The sequence below is a fragment of the Triturus cristatus genome, chromosome 4_2 (assembly GCF_964204655.1).
Source record: "Triturus cristatus chromosome 4_2, aTriCri1.1, whole genome shotgun sequence".
In the NCBI taxonomy this organism is placed as follows: domain Eukaryota; kingdom Metazoa; phylum Chordata; class Amphibia; order Caudata; family Salamandridae; genus Triturus; species Triturus cristatus.
The window spans coordinates 650,369,038-650,389,052 of NC_140586.1; the positions used below are offsets into that span (position 1 = coordinate 650,369,038).

The window sequence follows — 20,015 nt, forward strand, 5'->3', positions numbered from 1 at the left end:
CCACTCGTCTCCGTCCCTCATGCGCACCAGATGGTATGCCCCTTTCAAATCCAACTTGGTGTAGATACGAGCTTTCTTGACCTGTTCCAGAAGTACACTGATGAGAGGCAAGGGGTACCGATTTTTTATGGTTATCGCATTCAATGCCCTAAAGTCCACACAGGCTCTCAGCTCCCCATTAGCCTTCGGGATGAAGAAGAGTGGCGAGGCGGCCGGAGACTTGGACGGGCGGATGAATCCTAGCTTGAGGAGTTTATCCAGGTACCCCCGGAGATGCACGTTTTCAGGCTCCGTCAGGGCATACAGCCTGCCGCTGGGAACGCTGGCCCCTGGCACCAGGTCGATCTGGCAGTCAAACTGTCTATGTGGTGGTAGCACTTCCGCCTTCACCTCATCAAATACATCCTCAAAACTGTGATAAGCCTGGGGGAGAGCCACATCTTTTTCTGCCGCTGTAGCCACCGTCTGACTCCCGCTCTCATCTGCGTCAAGGGATTCCGTTCTTATTCCACAATGCAGGATGCAATACGGTGACGTCATTTCGATGCGATGTGTTGGCCAATCCACAAAGGGGTTGTGTTTCTGTAGCCACGGCAATCCCAATATGACGCCATATTGGGGCGCTCGGATGATGTTAAAATCGATTTGTTCCAAATGGTTCCTCCCATATCTCATCGGAAGGACCCCCGTGTGCTGTCCGATGGGCCCCGTCACCAATCGCCTTCCGTCTACCGCATAGACGTCTTCGGGTACTGCTTTGGGAAGAAGCACTAGCCCTAGCCTGCATGCCTCGTTGTGGTCCATAAACATGCCAGTGGCCCCTGAATCCACCATGGCCACAACGGGTATCCACTGGTCATGCACTCCCACGTGCACCGTGATAAACAGGTGTCGTTGTCCCTTAGTGACCGAGTTGGAAAGTGAAGGGATGGATGAGTGACTCCGAGATGCCCCTTCTCTGGTCTTGGAGTCCTCTAGTTTTCCGCCGGTATGTCCACCACGGCTGTTACCGACCGGTTGGCCCGATAACGTGACGTCTTCGGTTTGGCAGGGCATTCACGTACGTAGTGGCCTTTTTTGCCACAATATAGGCACAATCCTTGTTTACGGCGTGACTCTTTCTCCGTGGCTGTGAGGCTCGCTCGTATTGCGCTGATGTCCATGGGTTCTCCCTTGGATGCGGTGGAAGTTTCAGGACTTCCCACCGTCACATAGGATGGAAGGGATTTTCCTTTTCTCCCATGATCCCCCTTTCTTTCACTTAGCCTATGTTCCAGCCGTAATACCAGGTTGATAAGGCCCTCACATGTCTTGGGTTGAGGGTCAATATGAGCCACGGCGTCCTTGAGCTCATCGCACAGCCCTTGATGGAAGAGCGCCGTCTGTTTAGCAACAGGCCACTTGGTTTCCGCAACCAGCCTTCGGAACGCGTTGAGATACTGCACCAGGTCGTTTGATCCCTGTCTCAACTCAAGCATTTCACGGTCCGCCGTGTACGAGTCAGCCCTTCTGTCGAATACCTTCAGGAATTCCTCGCGAAAAGCACCCCAATCACATAAGAGGGGGTCGTCCCTGCTCACCAGAGGTACGGCCCATTGTGCCGCGTTTCCAGCCAAATAGGATATAAGGAAAGCCACACGCGCCTGACTCGTGGGGAACGCCTTTGGTTTGCACGATAAATGTAGCGCCACTTGTGTGAGGAATACCTGCACTGTGTTAGGATCCCCACTGTACCTCTCTGGTGTTGCCAAGGGGATGGCTACCGGCATTTCCACTACTACCGCAGGGGTCTGGTTCGTGAGGGAGGTGCTGGGCGTGAGCGGGTCCAATTGGATAGCATCCAGTCTGGCTTTTACATCGGCTGTTTCTTGCCTAGAGGCAGCCACTTCAACTTGCATGGCCGCTAAAGCAGCCAGCACATCATCAAGTGTTGCCATGTCTGTTATCGACCGGGAGACAGTTAGTGTTATTAAGGTCGGATATTTTGTAACGCCCTGAACGTCTCAGGATCGTTTAACAGACACGACAATGAGGACGCAACCACTTGTGAAGGGTTAGTTCTTTTAATGAAGGCAAATAAAATACAAAGAACAAACAAAAGTTATAGTCACTGGAATCCTCCAGGCTAAGTACGTTACCAGCCCACAGCACGGATGGTCCTAACCGTCCTCTGCATATACGCCGATCCCGGCGTATGCCAACAGAGGGCAGAAATGAAATGGCCGACAATGCCAATCGGTAGGCTGTGAGGGGCACGAAGAGTGTTGGGGAGAATCGAGGAGTCAGGGAAACACCCAGCCGGGGTCTCTACCTGAAGGGAGCAGCCGCTCAACCTCTTCCTCAGACTGCACCGGGACGCGGAGTCACCTCCTGGTGATGTGTCACCGATACCCCAATCACAAGCAAGAAGACTGAACCGAGAGCAGCCGCTCGATCGATCCTGTGGACTTCCGAGTCTGTAACGCGGCAAACACCTCCTGGTGTGCGTTACAGCTGGCAGTCCCTGTGTCTCTGGTCGGGCTGGGAGTTACGACTCCAACCAGCAAAAGCGCCACTGCGCTTGGACTCAGCCGAGTCAAAAAGCGAAGCTCAATGGTTGACCGGTAGAGCTTCCGGGTCCTTCACAGGTGACGATGGGGCAAGACACGGCCCAGGGAGTAACGACTCGACCTACCTCCGTTCTTGCCTTACTGGAGCACCACTCCGGAACACTGCTCTTCACGAAGCAGGTACGTCGGTGTAAACACAATATCCGACAGCCTTGTACCTCCCGGTTCCTCCCTTTATAGGGAGTGTTTTCCTTGAGTTATGTAACAGCTCTCCTGTTTACATAAGGGCGTGTTTCCCTTGAGTTATGTAACAGCTCTCCTGTTTACATAAGGGCGTGTTTCCCTTGAGTTATGTAACAGCTCTCCTGTTTACATAAGGGCGTGTTTCCCTTGAGTTATGTAACAGCTCTCCTGTTTACATAACCTCTCAACCGCTAAGCATCCTGGGAGATGTAGTCCGTTTTCGCTGGTTACCGTTTTCCTCCCCTCGTATGACAGGAATTCTTGACACTTAGGCCATCGTGTCCCATAGGGCATGGAAATAACAGGCTTGAAGACAGCTGGTGGTTACTTGCTCAGACAACAGGGCTTGTGGAGGAGAAAACAGGCTGGCCAAATGTCTTTACTCTCTTGACTCACGGTCATGTGGGGAGGTAGGGATGGCATCGATCTTACTAGTGGATGCCTGTACTACCAAGCTCTCTGGTGTAGGATGTTGTATGAGAAAAGCTAAGTCATCTGGCCGTGGACGATAGCAGCGAGTGACCTCTCTGTTAACCGGTGGTTTTATCCTAGTGCCCAAGAGGGTATCTTTGAGGGTCCCTTTAAATGTAATAAAGTGAAAGATGTAGGTGCAAGACTAGGCTGCGGTACCTCTGTCAGAACATTAGTCTTTATTTCCATAGTTGGAAATTGAAGGACTAGTACTTCTATTGCCCTACACAAAACTACTGCGTGGGAAGCACTTTCCTCAGCAGCGGGGGAGGAGAAACAAGGCCATTATCTAGAGCAGTACCCAAGACACTGGCATCTTGGAGTTTTGCTTACCAGTTTTCCTCATCGTACCGGGGAATAATAATATTTTTCAAATTTGTCAAATTTAGCATTATGTCAGTGCCAAAAAAGCTATGCAAAGTTTTAGACCTACAGCGTAGTAATTGCAAAGTATCAGAATTATAAGAATTGCCAGTTTGCTGAACTCCAGTGGGAGTTGGGCACGGTCGCAGTCATGGTGGGTTCTGCTTGGAGTCATACAGCACAATAAGCTGCATGCCTTCCTTCGGAGTCGGCACCAGCGTAGATGCAAGGGGGATCAGCGCAGACAAAGGTGCCAGAACAGACGTTGGTACTGCAGCCAGTGCTGAACCCGAAAAGCACAGACTGCACAAGGGAGGGAAACCTGACTGAAGACCCCTGCAGATATTTGGTGCCCGAAGGCGCACTAGAAGAAACAGGTAAAGTGACAAAAATGGGCAGCATTGCCTAACCCAAGGCCCCTACTTGCTGTACATCACAGACTGACCTGAAGCTCTGGGTTTATAGGGATAAGACTTGGGATCGACTCTGATGTAGAACAGGAGCGAGACTGTGCGGCACACTGACACTTGCAAACATTCTCTGAAGTACAAGAGTAGCAGGATGGGGCCTGTAAGAAATTGGATCATCATTTGAGGTGCGTGAACTCTCAAAGTCACTAAACTAACCGCAACTCAATCCCCTGCGCTCTATGGCACAGAGCAGACAGGCTTAGCTTTAAGTATTTATACAGTATAAGAACAGTAAAAGTGAAAATGCAAAACAATTAAAATCCCAAACCAAGTATGAAAAAGTGTAAAATGTAGTCAACAAAATTACACTAAAATGGTAATAATCCAATAAGGTGAACCAGATATATGAATTTTTAATGTTTTAAGTAGAAAAAGCACCAAAAGCACAAAAGAAAATCAATACTCGCAGTAGAGTGGGACATAGGTGCAATTTCAGGCTGACCGTGATGCAGTGCGAGTTAAATACGCCAACCAGGTTCATCCCGGTCAAAGATTTTTCCTACAGACTTAGGGTTCCAAGTCCCATTCCGTCACAGAAGTACACCTCTAAAGCCCCCTAGTATTTCAAAGGAGGTATTTAGAGACTCACAGGGTATGAGGGAGAGGCCAACAGCAGGGCCAAGTATGGGCCCAGTGGCTTGTGGATACTTGTCAGCTTGGTACTTAATAATAAAAAAAACCTCCTGCAGCTTGTTGTCTCCCAAGAGCCACACAGAAGGTCAGTCATTTGACCCTTGGACTATACTTCTTTGTCTTGGGTACATTGAGGAGGACCTCCAGACCTTATGTAGTAAATGGGTTCCGTCCACTGGCATTTTCCACAATTAATTGTTCTTAATTATATTTGTTTTACTTTTTTCTCTCAGGGTAATTGGACTGGGCAGATCAACCACCAATGTCTGCCTTTTAAGAGAAGGCTGCAGGCTACTGCTGCACATCTAGCGTAAGAGGCACAAGGCTGGTTGCATGTGAATAAATGTGCACATGAGTGTGTGGGCTGTGCGTGAGACCACTGTCATGCGCAGCCCAGGTTTTGTGCACAGGTATGATGTTGCAGAAGGGACTCTGAAGGTTTAGTGCTGACCTGGGGTAGACCTTACAATAGGAGTAGGCATTCATAGTGAAGGTCTGTATGGCTTGCTGGAAAAACCGTTGAGGTTTTCACTATATTACACAGATAGGCCAAATATACCCTGAAGCACAATTTTGCTCCATTTAGGCCTACTGAGTCCAGAGAGGAATGAAACTTTGGAAAAACCTGCACGCCGAGTTTGAATTTGCAGTCTCAAACACACTACTTACACATCTTATGGGACTTCAAAATTTGGCATATTTTGCTGGCTCAGTTCCCGACACCACATGGATATTCTATATTAAAATGCCCCCTCTCTGAGAAGGGTGTTTGTGTGTGTAATGTTTTATGCCACTGGTAACACCCATCTCCCCGATAATCCCCATCTCCCCGTGGGCTGATGCAAAGAAAAGACAAGGACAGGTGGGCACGGTGAACAGGTTCCTTCACCCAATCACTGCCAGAAAAAGGATCACCTGCTGGGTGGCCACCTATCACCTGTGCCTGTGTCAGGGAGGAACATTATGCAATGCTCCCACCCACTACAGAGATCATGGGCAAGAGCACAGAGGATTCCAGGAATCCAGCAGTTCTTCAGTGGCCCACGAACCTCCTAGCGGACTCCCAACATCCCCTTAAAAAAAAAAAAGCTGTGGCATAGCCAATAGGTCTCGCCTTTGGCACGTTATAAGTGTTTAGCCATGCAGCACATTATCACCCACCGGGCAGATTTCTGTAATGGAACTAGTACTTATGTAAACTGCTTTGATACCTTCAGTCGTGCTAAATAATGCAAAAAATAAAAAGTCATGAAAGGAGAAGTGCTTGCAGATTTCGGAGGTGGGGGGAGCGAAAAGATGTACCCCGTAGAGTTAAGCTGTGCCTACCTGCTGTAGATGTTTGGTTTTTCTCCACAACAGTTAGGGTAAAATTCTGATTGCTAACGTTCTTCTGTTTTGTTTAACCAAAAGCATGATCATCCGGTCAACAATGGTTAAGCATCACAATGTAGCGATTTACTGAAACCCCACGAGGATCCCTTCCTCCCCAAGACATGGGTGGTCTTTAAGGAGCTTTAACTACTGTAGCAGCTGCTTGTTGCCTTCCAGGGTAGGCTTGTTGGCCAAGGCCCGCTCCTTAGACGGTGCCAACGATTCCGCCGAAAAGTAAAATGTCACCGTAATTGATTTGGTTTCTGTTCCTTTGTGTTTTAGAGTAAAGGAAAGCGCACTCTTATGGAGGTGGGGTGGAGGGCACGCAACACTCTTATGGAGGTGGGGTGGAGGGGACGCACCTTCTAATGAAAGCGGCAAGGTCTGGAAATGAAACCTGAACCAAAACAGATGGCAGCCTGCGCGCCGCCGCTGCTAACCCCTACTATATAATGCCAGTACCAAATCAGAAGGCGAGCACAGTAGAGAAATCAGGAGCCGAATTGATAGGAGGCGAAAGTGAGTTATCCCGGTGTGCAAGTGAAGGTGGGGCTGGAGTATGCTGCATCTTGGTGCAGAGTAACAGATGTTTAATGCCAACCAAATGAATGTTAATTAGTCCATCGGCCTCTAGTAGGATGAAAGGCTGAGCAGACGTGCTGGGGTTCAAACCTGCAGTTGTGAGGTCAAACATAAGATTAATAGGGTGCTTGCCTTAAAGTTAAGATTGCATTATATAATGCCAGTACCAAATCAGAAAGCGAGCACAGTAGAGTAAATTAGGAGCCGTGTGTGTAAGCAGAGGCCTCGCTACCTCTGCCGCCACTGTCAAAACACGATTCTGCTGCCTTCCTCCGTCTACAAGTCAACAGTAATGGGCCTAGCATGACAGCGAATGCACAAGTTTCTCATTGCAAATAGAGCATTGGCAGGGCTTTGCGAGTGCATGTGGCAAGTGAAGGAAGGGTTTTTTAAAAAGAATGGTGGGAGAGAGAAGCGAGGGAGAGTGAGCACGGCAGCGCAGCGAACGCGCTAATTAAAAATAGATGTTGACATGACCCCGAACAGATGGTGCCCCTGCTCGTAACCACAAGCCGTAGGCGGATACATTTCTAGGGAAAGGTGGGACATGAACCCGCCTTTTCCCAATTGCGTGCTGTCTTTTTAGAAGGACGCACGCAAAGCTCAATAGAAAAAATGCTTTAAAAAAAAACACGCACGAGCGTGTGAAAAGTCCAGAGTGATTCCACCAGATCGTTTTCCTAGAGCAGCGCTAGGCTCGACCTAAAAAGCTATAGAAAAGGCACAATACTGCAGCACGGGGCTACAAAGAAACAGTGACTTTCCACTCACACAATATGTAGTGAATGGGCCGAGGAATGCCCCATAGTGTTCCATGTGGGCAATTAACAAACTTGATTTAAAGGTGGTGCACCAAGAATGGATCCGGCACCACCACCGTTAAATGAAGGCGTTGTAGGAAGACTGCATGATGTGCAGCAACCTCCCCAAAGTGTTTTAACAAAATTAGCCCAGAGTCTCTAAGGGCCAAACAAGCCAGATCCCAGAGGAGGTTAGTTCAGTTCACAAGCACTCGCCAAAGTTGGAACTTTTGGTCTCAGGCTCTGGAGTGTAAGGACACCTTGTGCTTGGTCCTATGGCTACATGCTGCAGCTTGTAAACACTAAGAAAGATTTTGAGGTGTTTATGGTTGATTAGAATTGCAATGCTTTATTTAAAATTAACCTGTCCCAGCGAGTGCTACAGAGACCTGAGAAGTCTTTGGACAGCATTTCCAGCACCCCCAAAATGATTACGGATGAAGGAATGAATCCAGAAACATCCATCTAAAGTTACACATCACTGGCTGCACCAACAAGGGTGAAAAATTAAAGACTACTACTGAAGTAAGTGCTATCATGCACTTCATTACCATGATTTGGGGCAAAAGGAGTGCTGGGATGTGGGGTGGTAAGCTCCCACTTCTTTTGCTTTATTTAAATTGCCCGATTGACAATCTCAAGGATGAACACCACAATACCTCTGCTTATAGGGAATGCATATGAATCTCTTAATCGTCCCCATTGGTTTTAATGGTGAATCATGACATGTGGCCGTTTTATTAATGTGATGACACTCTTCCAAAGCCAGTAGGCCTGCCTTATAAATAATGACACCACATCATAGTGTGATGTTTCACCTGATATAGGTGGGAGATCAGGACCCACAAGTGGTAGAATGTGATAAGAGGGTGACACCAAAGGTATCTTGCAATTACCTGATCTGCATGTACTTAATTTAATGTGTGTGTGTGTGTGGGGGGGCGGGGGGGGGGGGGGTGAGTGTGCGAGTGCGGGGGGTTCGAGTGCGCAGGAGGGTGAGTGAGTGTGAGAGTGAGAGTGAGAGTGAGTGAGAGAGAGAGAGAGATGGAGCATTGAGTCTGCTAGCCCATACCAACTCCGCGGAGTAGAGCTTGGTCTACGCTACTTCGTTACCTTGATAAGAGTCTAGTGCTACAACGGATAGGTACTACCCAGTATTAAGAAAACTGCGTACTTATTACTTCTGAAGGACTCACATCCTTGAAAACTAATGTCTTAGAGGGTTGATTTTCGCTTCGACTTCTTATGTTTCTTCTTGGACTTGTGGGAAGAATTTAATCAAGGTGATGACAGCAAGAACAACTTCGGGAGCGGGACCTTCCGTTCTGCTTATCTTCCGAAGTTTGGAGACCTTGCCCCGTATGACCTTCAGAATCATTTGAATGCACTCATTACAGGCCATGAAATCGTGCTCGGACCCAAGGCACCATTGGCAAACTTTGTGAGGGTCTGTCACAGACATCTGCTTGCAACAGTCCTTATACCACTTGAACCCTGTTGTCTATTTCCTTTGCACACTGGAACATTTTTCAAAAAGTGTCTTGAAACACCAAGGAGTAGCACTGGATCCAGGTTATTAGGAGCGGAAAGAAAGGAATCCAAGTCAGCATGCATGAGTGGCACTTATATGCAGCTCTACCTGTCACTTCCAGAGCATGGTGCGGAGCACAATTACGCCACCTACTGGAGTGAAGGAGTACTACTTTAATGTTTCCGGATTTGATGCCCGCGATATTCACAAGGTGAGGAATCTGCAGTTAGAAATATCCAGCAGAATCTTCGAACTAGCTCTGCAAACATTCAGGCAAAAAGTTTGCACCAACATTTCGCACACTATTTATGCCAATTAACAGGTTTGACAGGAAAGAAATGTGCAAATGAACAGACATGCAAAGGAAGAAGTCATGAATCACTACCACAATAGCTTCGTGATGTAGCCTCAGTTCTTAGCCATCTACTGTACAAAGTGATGACTAAACGATAAGAGGGTAACCCTTCATGCTGTGGACTAAAAGTTCAAAGGGTTTCCCGTGACTTTAGAAATTATAGTTTTGGGGGAGGAGGGAAAAAATACCTATAAAGTTTATGAAAGACAATCTGTATCAAACAGTCTACTGTTAATGGAGTATTTTGGCCAATAAGGCTTTAACCTGCAGGATGCAGGGTTTGCTTCAAAACTTGGTTTAATTTTACAAACCTGCTTTGAAGCGGCCAGTCACAATATAAGTTTTCTGATACACTTCATACCACCATTTGCTGATCCTTTAGGCAAAGGGCCATACTATGATGTTGTCATGGCAGAAGTGAAAGTACACCAGAGACAACTGGGTAAATAAACAGTGCCTAGGTTCAACTGTGTGTATTGATTCAAATAACTGTGCGCTGCTCCTGAGATTTACCTTTAGAACTTTGCTGGGCCATTATAAGAATGTTCGGTAAAATATGGACCAGTAATGAAAGCTGTAAAGTCTTGTTCAGCCACCGCAAACCACACGCGACTCATTCAGCTGGCTTCTAACTACCTTCAAGATGAGGAGCTAGTGGTGGTTATTCAAACAGCTAATGGAAAACACCCTTAAGACCAGGTCAATTAGGCAAGTTTATCATTTCACCATGCCTACTCTTTTATAAATATCATGAAATTGCGGTAATATTTAAGATGGCTATAAAAGCCTCTAGGTCTTACGCACAGAATTATCTGATGCAACATGCGGCCAATGTGTACAGTTTTATAGGGTATGCTTCTTCCAGACCGAATTGCTACACACTATACAGAAGTCACACAATCTTGATATGAAGGGTGATATAAATGAGTATTACACTCATTAGGTGCTGATGCAAATTTTAAATGTAGCTGCTTGCTGTTAATTATTCCTTTTTTGATTAGCAAGCACATTCCCATTTACTGCCTGTTATGCTTGTGAGAAAGGCTGTCTTTGTGCCACACGATACTGTCCAATGAAAGCGCAGTGTACTTAATAAAATTACGCTAAACCAAAACCTCCAGTTGGTCAAATATTACATCAAGCTGCAAAATGTCACGTGTCCAAGAACATGCAAATGCATTGCACACTTTGAGCGTAATAAAAGATGCCAATAAGAGAATCATCAAAGGTTAATTTTACTATCAACTCTTAAGATGGGAGTAAGAAGGACTCATAACCACCAAACCTAAATTACAAATATTTTTATTTTTTTAAATATATACTTTTATTGTAAAGGTTGCTTTAAGCATTTTTGACTGAAACAACGCATTTTAAGGGAGCATTTTAAAGGAGGAAAACATGCCTAAATTAAAGTTACTTACCTTTGGTAACTAAATATCTTGCGTCTACATATTCTTTCTGCAGATCCCTCACTTTATGCATTATCTTTCTAGGATTCAGCCTGGTCTGGAAAAGCCTTTTTCCCCAGCAATTTTTATCTAACGCCAACAGACAGAGCCATGCAGACTCAGTCTGGACTCCACCCCCAGACATGACAACACCAGAGTATATTAGGCTCCAACAGGCATGCGGTCGTCAGTTCCTGTCACTTTTTCCACACTTTGTTGAGGCATGAAAAGAGGAACCAAGAGATCAACAACAGCTACAATTACAGCACATGTGTCCATGCCCTGGGATGGTATTAGACAAGCACTAACTCAGAAGAGAGGGGTCTGGTGAGGAATCTGCAAGAAGATTATGTATCCACACAAAATATCTTCTGGTGAATACGCTAAAACGTAGCAGGTAGGTTAGGTTATTTATAGGTTTAGCAGTTAAGACCCTTAATGAAGTGTTTTCTGTTTGCTTTTTAAATGAGGATTTGTCAGTCTTCTACCCTTGAGACAAGAATAATCACCAAGGATCGGCACCTGGCGGCCCTGAGAAGCCTGGATACTAAGGATTTAGAGACAGCAAAATTATTAGTAACCTTAAAAAACACACAATGCTTTAAGGTGTTCTCAAAAACAATCACACCACAATAATCTGATATTGCTTTCTGACTATGTGATCAGGCAATGGATGAAAACAAGGCAACATGAATTACATATTTGAAATGAACACAAAAGACTCATAATCAAGTTGGACAGTCTTGAAATCAGGGATCACATGAGCAGGCTGGGTGATGGGTGAAAAGGAAGGTACTGGATGAAGTGTATTCTAATTAAAGAGATGTGGCTAGTGCATAATCACAAATTCAATCCTAGGTCGAGAATATTTCAATCCACTCAAAGCTTGGTATACATACTTGCAGATGTTGATGCTGCAAGAGAGATTTGAACGAATGACAACCGCCTTAAAGCTTAAAGAGTGAACTGCAATGTGGCAAATACAATTTAACAAAACGAAGTACAAAGTGAAACATTTATAGGACAGAAGCAATGGGAGATGGCGGAAGATAGGAAGGAGAAGGGTTAAGAGACCACCAAATCCTGCAATGAATTAAGGGCATCGTCAAACTAGCATAAAAATAAAGATTACCAAACAAAACATTCATCTGTGGTCTCCTCTGGAGCATTTTATTTATTTCTGAAGGCTTCATCTCCAGAAAATAGACTTGAGGAAGTATGGATAAGAACTAGCTTAGTTGCGACAACCTAAAACCACATGTACAGTAAGTGGAGGCTTAAGACTTAATGAAAAAAAAGCAGGGCATGACAACGAAATTCATTCTTAAAGTGAATAAAACTAAGCAAGGCAAGAATTTCCATTAGGAAAAGTACATACAGAACTATAATTCACGTTAGGAGACAGGAGAAGAATGAAGGAGAACAGAACATTAAAATAAAGATTTTTTTTCATGGGCATCAATATGTATTACAACGTTCAAGCAGAGGCAGCCAAGACACAAAAATGCAATAGGTTATAGAAAAAAAAAGCCCAAGATGTGTAAGGAGGCAAAGCACTGATACAAATGGTGTTGATGAAGGTCACAAGCAAAGAAAAATGGAGATAAGGATGACCCTTATTTTAGTCATGTCATCAAATAGTTTGTTCTACTGTCAGTGGCCCACCACTAGCCAAACATTTGCTTAGCAGAGAAAGTAATTGATCATACTACCACGGCCCCAGACAAGGAACTAGTTACAGTCAATTACTATCTTACAATCTGATATTTCCAAGTTAAACCACTTCATTAAATACATTTAACAGAATAATAAACTATAGTTCAATGGCACAAATGGTCCCAAAAACATTTCTATAGAAAGGCAAAGGGTTTGGCAGGATTACCTTTCGAATAAGATCATAAATACAAATAAAAAAACATACCTGACAAAATACTGGTAGGTGTAAATTGGAAAAGATTTGAGTCAGCTCCTCTGAATCTCCATATTCCTTTGGAAGCTTATCTACACAGAGGCACTTGGAATGAATAAGACATGGGGTTAACTGATTGATGTCCATCCACTGTGCAAATAGAGTGAAGCCTTGTAACTGTTTACCAATCAGTTCCTGCCTTGCCCTTGCTGCATAGTCCTTTTTCATGTATTCGACAAAACCATAGCCTTTGGAATGGCCAGTCACTTCATTGTAGACCAGAAAACATCGCTCAATGTTACCATAAGAACGTACTAGTTCTTCAAACTCTTGAAGTGTGAAAGATGGAGGTAGGTTAGTAACACACAACAAAGCATCTGTTGGCTGGAGCTGGACTGAAATTTCCTTATCACGCAGCAAAGTTCCATGAAACGTCTGAATCGCATTCTGTGCTTGATCCCCATCCAACAAAGTTACAAAAGCTGTTGAGGGGAAGAAGGCAAACATTTTGTTGGAGCAGATTTTGAAAAAGAAAAGCACCAAACACAGTTTGCCAGTGGTGTTGATCAACCAAAGTGCAAATCAATATAAATGTCACATTATGGTCTTACATGATTCAATTTGGTTAGATAACCATGTTGCAGTGAATAAGCATTCAAAACAATTTGAAAATCCCCACATGTTCATTTGTCTACAAAAGCACTTGGTAGGTCAAAACTAGAAAGCATTAGGATAGGAAGGTGGAGGTAGCCGCCTGGGAGGCTACAGAGCATGCAGCTGAACAACCTCTCACCCGCGCACCTCCATATAGGATGGGAGAGTGACCGGGAAGTATTTGCAATGCAATAGGCCTCGCATTTACGAGACTTTTGTAAATGTGACACCTACTGCATAACAAATGCTAGTTTATGTGGCACTTTAATATCGGCCACGCCACTTTCGTTAGAAGAGCCATGTCTAAAGAAAGGGGTATGGCGCTATTAAGGTAAAAGCGCGGTATGGGCACTTTTACAAAACAAATTGATTGCCAAGTTTTTGTAAAAGCGTAACGTACTGCGCTTTCACTTTAATGTCGGCCAGCCCCTTACTTTAGACACAGCTCGTCTAAGGAAAGGGGTGCAGCCAACATTAAAGGGTAAGTGCGCGTTTGGCGCAACAAGTAAAGCAAAGGCACGGCCGCCATTATCAGCTTGGCGTGTCGTGCCATGTAAAAAAATTAATAAGGCGTTGCATGGGCGCTTCCTGCCTGCTGCAGGCAGGACAAAACCATTAAACAAAATAGTGCTCGGAGGCTGTAATAAAGCCTACCGAGCAACAACACATATAAAAGGGGGTGTCCTCATGGGAGGTTACAAATGAAGACAAGGCGGAACTAAGGAAGGACTAACCAGCCTATTAACGAATCAGAAGTCAGCGTTTACGAAGGACAGTGACACTAGCCAATTAAAAATATGGGCGGAGAGGTGGTGTAGCTTCAAGTCCATACTCTAATATAGCATGCCTCGCAGAGCAACGCATGCACTGCCCAGGCTGGACCTAAAAAATGTGGGTGTCCCAAAAAGATGACAGTAAGTAGGGCAATAAAAGCAAGCAAAGCTCATGGGAGTTCTTCCAAGCTAAATAATTTCACAAGCTACACATGCCAGGTAACATAAATGCCAACAGATCCCCAACTGTCAGTACTATCTGTGGAACCGGGTGTGGTATTGTGGGTCTATGAAGGGCCGTCCCTTTGATACATTTTGTGTGTTCCACAACTGCAGAGAGCGATGAGTATGGCCGCTTACCAACACTAGATCGGTCAATATACCTTGTGACAGGTTCCACTGACTGGCTAAGCATTCTTGAAGCGGATGCATGTGCAGTCTGGCATGTGGAACGATCATGATGCAGCATGACATCATTCCCATTAGCTGCATGTACGTTCGAGCTGGAATACAATGGTTGGATTGAAAGCGGAGAACTAAAGCCTGAATATTTCGAATTCTGGCTGAGCTGGGAAAATCAAGAGTTTGAGTATCTATTGTGGCTCCTAGGTAGTCCTTTGTATTGGTTGGTTGGAGATGTGACTTGAGCACATTGAACCCTAGTTGATGCAGTAACCGAATTGTCCTGAAAGTGTGCTGCAGACATTGTTGGTATGTGTAGGCTTTGATAAGCCAGTCGTCTAAGTACGGGAAGACATGATTTTTTTTTTCTCCTTGGGTGAGCAGCTACTACCACCAGACACTTTGTAAAGACTCTGGGGGTGGTGGTGACTCCTAATGGGAGTACCCTGACTGATCGGGTTGACCAGTTACCACAAACATGAGTAATTTGCTATGAGCAGGGTGAACTGGTATACGAAAGAAGGCATCTTTTAGATCTCGAGTAGATAGAAAATCGCCTTTCTGTAGTAGAGGAAGTACCTGTTGAGGTGTCACCAAGTAGAAACGGTCTGACTGAATTTACCAGTTGTGTTCTCTGAGATCTAAAATTGGTCTGAGAGAACCGTCTTTTTAGGGAATTAGGAAATAAAAGGAGTATTCGCCCAACCTGTGATGTTGGGGCGGCACAGACTCTATAGCCCCTTTAGAACTAGAGACTGAACCTCTTGTTTGAGGAGGTGTAGATGGTCTGGTGATCGTTTGTGGGGCTTTGATGGAATATTTGGAGGTGTGTTGATAAATTCCAGGCAGTAACCAGAACGGATAATTTGGAGTACCCAATTGTCTGTTGGTAGAAAATCTGAGTCTTCCCCTGACAGGTGTCGAGTGGTCGGGGGAAGTCACTGCTTTGTGTTGGGCGGGGGAGGTGCCTGTGTTTGAACGCCGGCCCCTGCCATTACCGTTGTTACTCCTGTAACCTCCTCTGAGATGACCCCTAGATGAAGAGGGTTGGTTATTGCCCTTATAGGTGGAGGCAGCCTCTGATGAGGTGTTCTTGGAACCTCCTCGGTAAAAGGAGCGTCGAAATGAAGCACGACCCTGTGTGGACTCACAGATTTGGCTACCTCAGTGTTTTTTTTCCCTTTTCTCAAGTGAAGAATCTACCACTGGGCCAAATAGATGTTCCCTATCGAATGGGGTATTTAAAATGGAGGTTTAAAAACAGATATACAGAGCAAGGCATGCCTTCTTAGAAGGACACTAGTGTTTATAGCTCTCGCAGCAGTGCCTGCAGCATCTAAAGAGCATCTTATTTAATTGTTAGCAATAAGTTGCCCTTCATGAACCAGATCTTGTGCTTTTGATTTGTGTTCCTGGAGGTAAATATTGTATTAGTTGTTCCATTTCATCCCAGTGTGCACGGTTGTATTGTGCTAACAGTGCTTGAGTATTGGAGACGCGCCAGAAATTGGCTGCTTGAGAAGCTACCCTTTTCCCAGAAGCTGCAATAAGTTTTGATCCCTTATCAGGGGGTGGAGACTCCTGTTGTCTGGGAGTTGGCTCTTTTTTTTGCATTGGAGACAACCAAGGAGTCTAGTGGCAATTGTCCCCTTATATATTCTGGGCCCGATGGTGCGGACTTGTACTTTTTGTACACTCTAGAGGTAAGAATACGAGCTCTAACTGGGTCATTAAAAATGTCATCTACATGCCTGACCATCCCTTTAAGCATGGGTAGTGTATGTAATGACTTTTGTGTGGTACTGAGGGTTTCAAAGAGGAAATCCTGTTATAATGACTCGTTATGTAGCTGCACCCCATGGTAGTTGGCGGCTCTACCCAGTAACTCAATGTAGCCTACATTATCATCTGGTGGAGAGGGTTTGGTAGGGTACAGGTCAGAATCATTGCTTGTGGGCGAATTGGTGTTATAATCGTCTCATGGGTCTTGTAATGGGTGATCATCATCCCCATCATCCTGGTTGTCAGGTGTATGTGGTGGTGAATGTTCAGGTGAAATTGGTTGAAGCTGAGGGGAAGGTGGTGGTGGAGGAAGAGGAGGGGAAGGGTTAGTTCCAACAGATCTCTTCTTTAGAGGGATGTGATATTCTTCTTCTGCATCAGCCCTTCTTTTGAGAGTCACTGTTGAAGGGGGAGCTGTACTCACGGTACGTTGACCTTGTGAGATGTCCTCCTCTTGGTCGGAGTCTATTTCGGAGATGGCGACCGGCTCCTGCTCCTCCTCGGTTCCCATGGCCTCGCTGGCCTCTTCTTCGTATTGCTGACCGAAGATGTCCGGAATGGAGCTTGTGTGCTGGCTCTGCATGTCGCGACATCGAGCCCAACGGTCGCGGAGTGTCTTCCTGGAGCGGAAAGCCTGGCACGCATTGCAGTCTTGTTCGGGGGACAAACCAAGACTGCACACTGTGTGAGTCGGTGTGCAGGTATTTCATGTGGCATCGAGGGCAGAATTTTAAGGGAGTTTGTTCCATCGACTGCAGGTTGACCCGACACGGATAGGCCCGGTGGCCTTCCACAAACTTTCCATTTGAAATATTATTTTAAGTAATTACTATGCGCGGTAGAAAGGGAGACGCGATCGAAAACAATACCGTCGAAGGTGAGTATATTGCATGCCGAGGGAAAACGAAGGAACGGTGTCGAACCGAAGTGCAACGATAAACGTCCGAACCCGATGGCGGAAAAAACAAATCTAACAATGGAGTTGATTCTCATGAGCACTATCACCGAAAGGAGGAGTCACCTACCTCGTGATTATAAAGACTTCTTAGAAGAAAAACAAAGTGCAAACATACGGACACAACACTATGGTCTACAGCTCATATGCCTCGCACATATTATTTTGTAATTTAATTTCTAGAACCAAGCCAAACCTGATGCAAGTAAGTGAAATAAAACTTTGCAATACTTATGCAATTAATTACAGTTAAATGTAGGTTCAAATGCAGTTGGTTGAATTACAGGTAAGTCAACAGTTCGAGATTACTTTTTAGTTACTTTACAGATTACAGTGCACGTTACTTTTTAGATTACTTTTTAAGTAACTTTTGCTAATCAGTGTGATAGGCCTAGATATCACACTGAAACATTTACTATACAAAATGTAAGTAATTCACTTTTAGTACATTTACAGTTTTTTCAGTGTTTCATACAAACCAACTCCACACAGAGAAGAATTTTCAAGAAAAAGCAGTCAATGCAATCCTATGGAAGGAAAATAAGTTAACGGTTTGCAGGTAAGTACTTATTTCTGAGAGTTGGTATGCTGGGGTTTGAATTAGGCTTCCCCCAGGATCGAGGATGTACTCTCAGAATACCCTCAGCGGCACTAGGGCGGCCGGGTGCATAGTGCGGAGGCCCAATGTTATCCAATGGGAGATAGGGTCCGCCGGTTGGTGGCTGCACACGAGCAGGCCACAAGTTGTGGGAGCAAACCTTCTGGTGTTAGGCTCAGCGCCAAAGGGGGTCAAAGTTAGCACACAAGGTGAACGTGCAGGGGAGGCTGGGTGCAGGGGGCTGTTTTGGTGTCGAGTGCCCTGCTGTATTGAATGGAAGTTGCCAGTTTTGGATTTTGGCTGGAGGCTCGGTCCAGGAAGACTTCCGGGAGGAACCAACAGCTGGGCAGGTAAGTTGGAGGGCTGAGGAACATAGGTGCACCTTGGGGACTCTTTTCCAGGGGGCACGGCAGCTGGATGCAGGGGTGTCTTTTGAGGTGGGATTTCACCTTACTGGGCCACTCACAGTTGGGGGGGGGGGGGGGGGGTTGTGCAGAGGCTGCAGGGGACATTGGGGAGTCCTGGAGGGGTCAACCAACAGTGGAATCTGATTTTGGAGCGCTGGGGGACCTCGCTGGGACTTGTGTGCCGCCCGGATTCCAGCCATAGTGGTGGTTTCAGGCGTCGGGTTTCTTTGTCCTCAGCAGGCTCAGAGTCTGTTTTGGGAGTTTCCTTTGAACAGAGCTGCTGTTCATAGGAGATCCAGTCTTTGTTGAAGGCAGTCAGTCCTCCCAGGGGTTCTGGAGGTTGCTGGCTGCAGGACAAAGTGACTTTTGGCACAGTTGAGTTTCAATCTCAAAGTCAGACCATATGGTACAGAGGAAAGGACACCAGCGTATAGTCCAAGATCTAGTTTGCTGTTAGTTACCAAGTAAAAAGTAGACTGAGTTGGGACGTCTGGGTGTGTTAGCCCATTCAAAGATCTCAGCCCCAGATGCTCTAGGTCGTTGACAAAGGCCAAACCCCTGCTTCCCTCCATTGCAGCCATGGGTGGATCGAGGGAATTTGACAGATCTGGTTTGGGTATCCACTATTCAAATTATGCCCAGCTACCTGCAGCAGATTCATATAGAAGTCGACTGCCATTAAGACAAGAGGCATTGGATTGTAAGCCATTTGATCAGCAATTAATGATATTAGGAGATCTATTGTTTCCTTTTTATTAGCAGGCTTAGGGTGGATATAGGCGTTAATTATCAGCAGCGGCTGTTTAGAATTGTGGAAACCTTTTGATAGTTTCACAGCTTGCAGGTTGGGGCGATACATTTGTAGCTCTTTCATTTTAGCGATGTCGGCCGTTGCGTAAATTGCTAGGCCCCCAGCATGTGTGTTTTTACAGCTGGTTTACTAAAGCCCAGAACTGCCGGGATATCCGGGGGGGAGCTAATGCCAAAGTTTCTTGGAATATAACCATGTGAAAAGAATTTATATAAGCTAAAAAGTGTGCATCCTCAATTTTGCTTGGCAGGCCGCTATTGTTAGCCTTGGGGTTTCATGGCGTCCCTGAATGGCTCCTTGCCCCTCTAAGGACTGACGCTGTCTGGACCTGGTCGCGCAGTGGGGCCTAGGTACCCAGGGTCTTGCGACCAGAGAAGGCCCCTAAGGGCTGCAATACTTATTGTGCCACCCTTAGAGGCCCTGTGCACTGACACTGACACTGACACTGACACTGACACTGACACTGACACTGACACTGACACTGACACTGACACTGACACTGACACTGACACTGACACTGACAGTGTGTCTGTCAGTGTGTCTGACAGACACACAGACAGACACACAGACAGACACACAGACAGACACACAGACAGACACACAGACAGACACACAGACAGACACACAGACAGACACACAGACAGACACACAGACAGACACACAGACAGACACACAGACAGACACACAGACAGACACACAGACAGACACACAGACAGACACACAGACACACAGACAGACACACAGACAGACACACAGACAGACACACACACAGACAGACACACAGACAGACAGACACACAGACAGACAGACACACAGACAGACACACAGACAGACAGACACACAGACAGACACACAGACAGACACACAGACAGACACACAGACAGACAGACAGACAGACACACAGACAG

General features: G+C 45.8%; 1 protein-coding gene across 4 annotated transcripts in view; it reads right to left on the reverse strand.

Moving 5' to 3' along the window:
* RAVER2 (ribonucleoprotein, PTB binding 2) overlaps positions 1 to 20,015 on the reverse strand; it is a 418,859-nt gene that overhangs the window by 318,288 nt on the left and 80,556 nt on the right. For all 4 annotated transcript variants that reach the window (XM_085602376.1, XM_085602379.1, XM_085602377.1 and 1 more), the window contains exon 3: positions 12,738 to 13,207. In XM_085602376.1, coding sequence (XP_085458502.1) covers positions 12,738 to 13,207 — 470 coding nt within the window. The remainder of the gene's footprint in view (positions 1 to 12,737; positions 13,208 to 20,015) is intronic.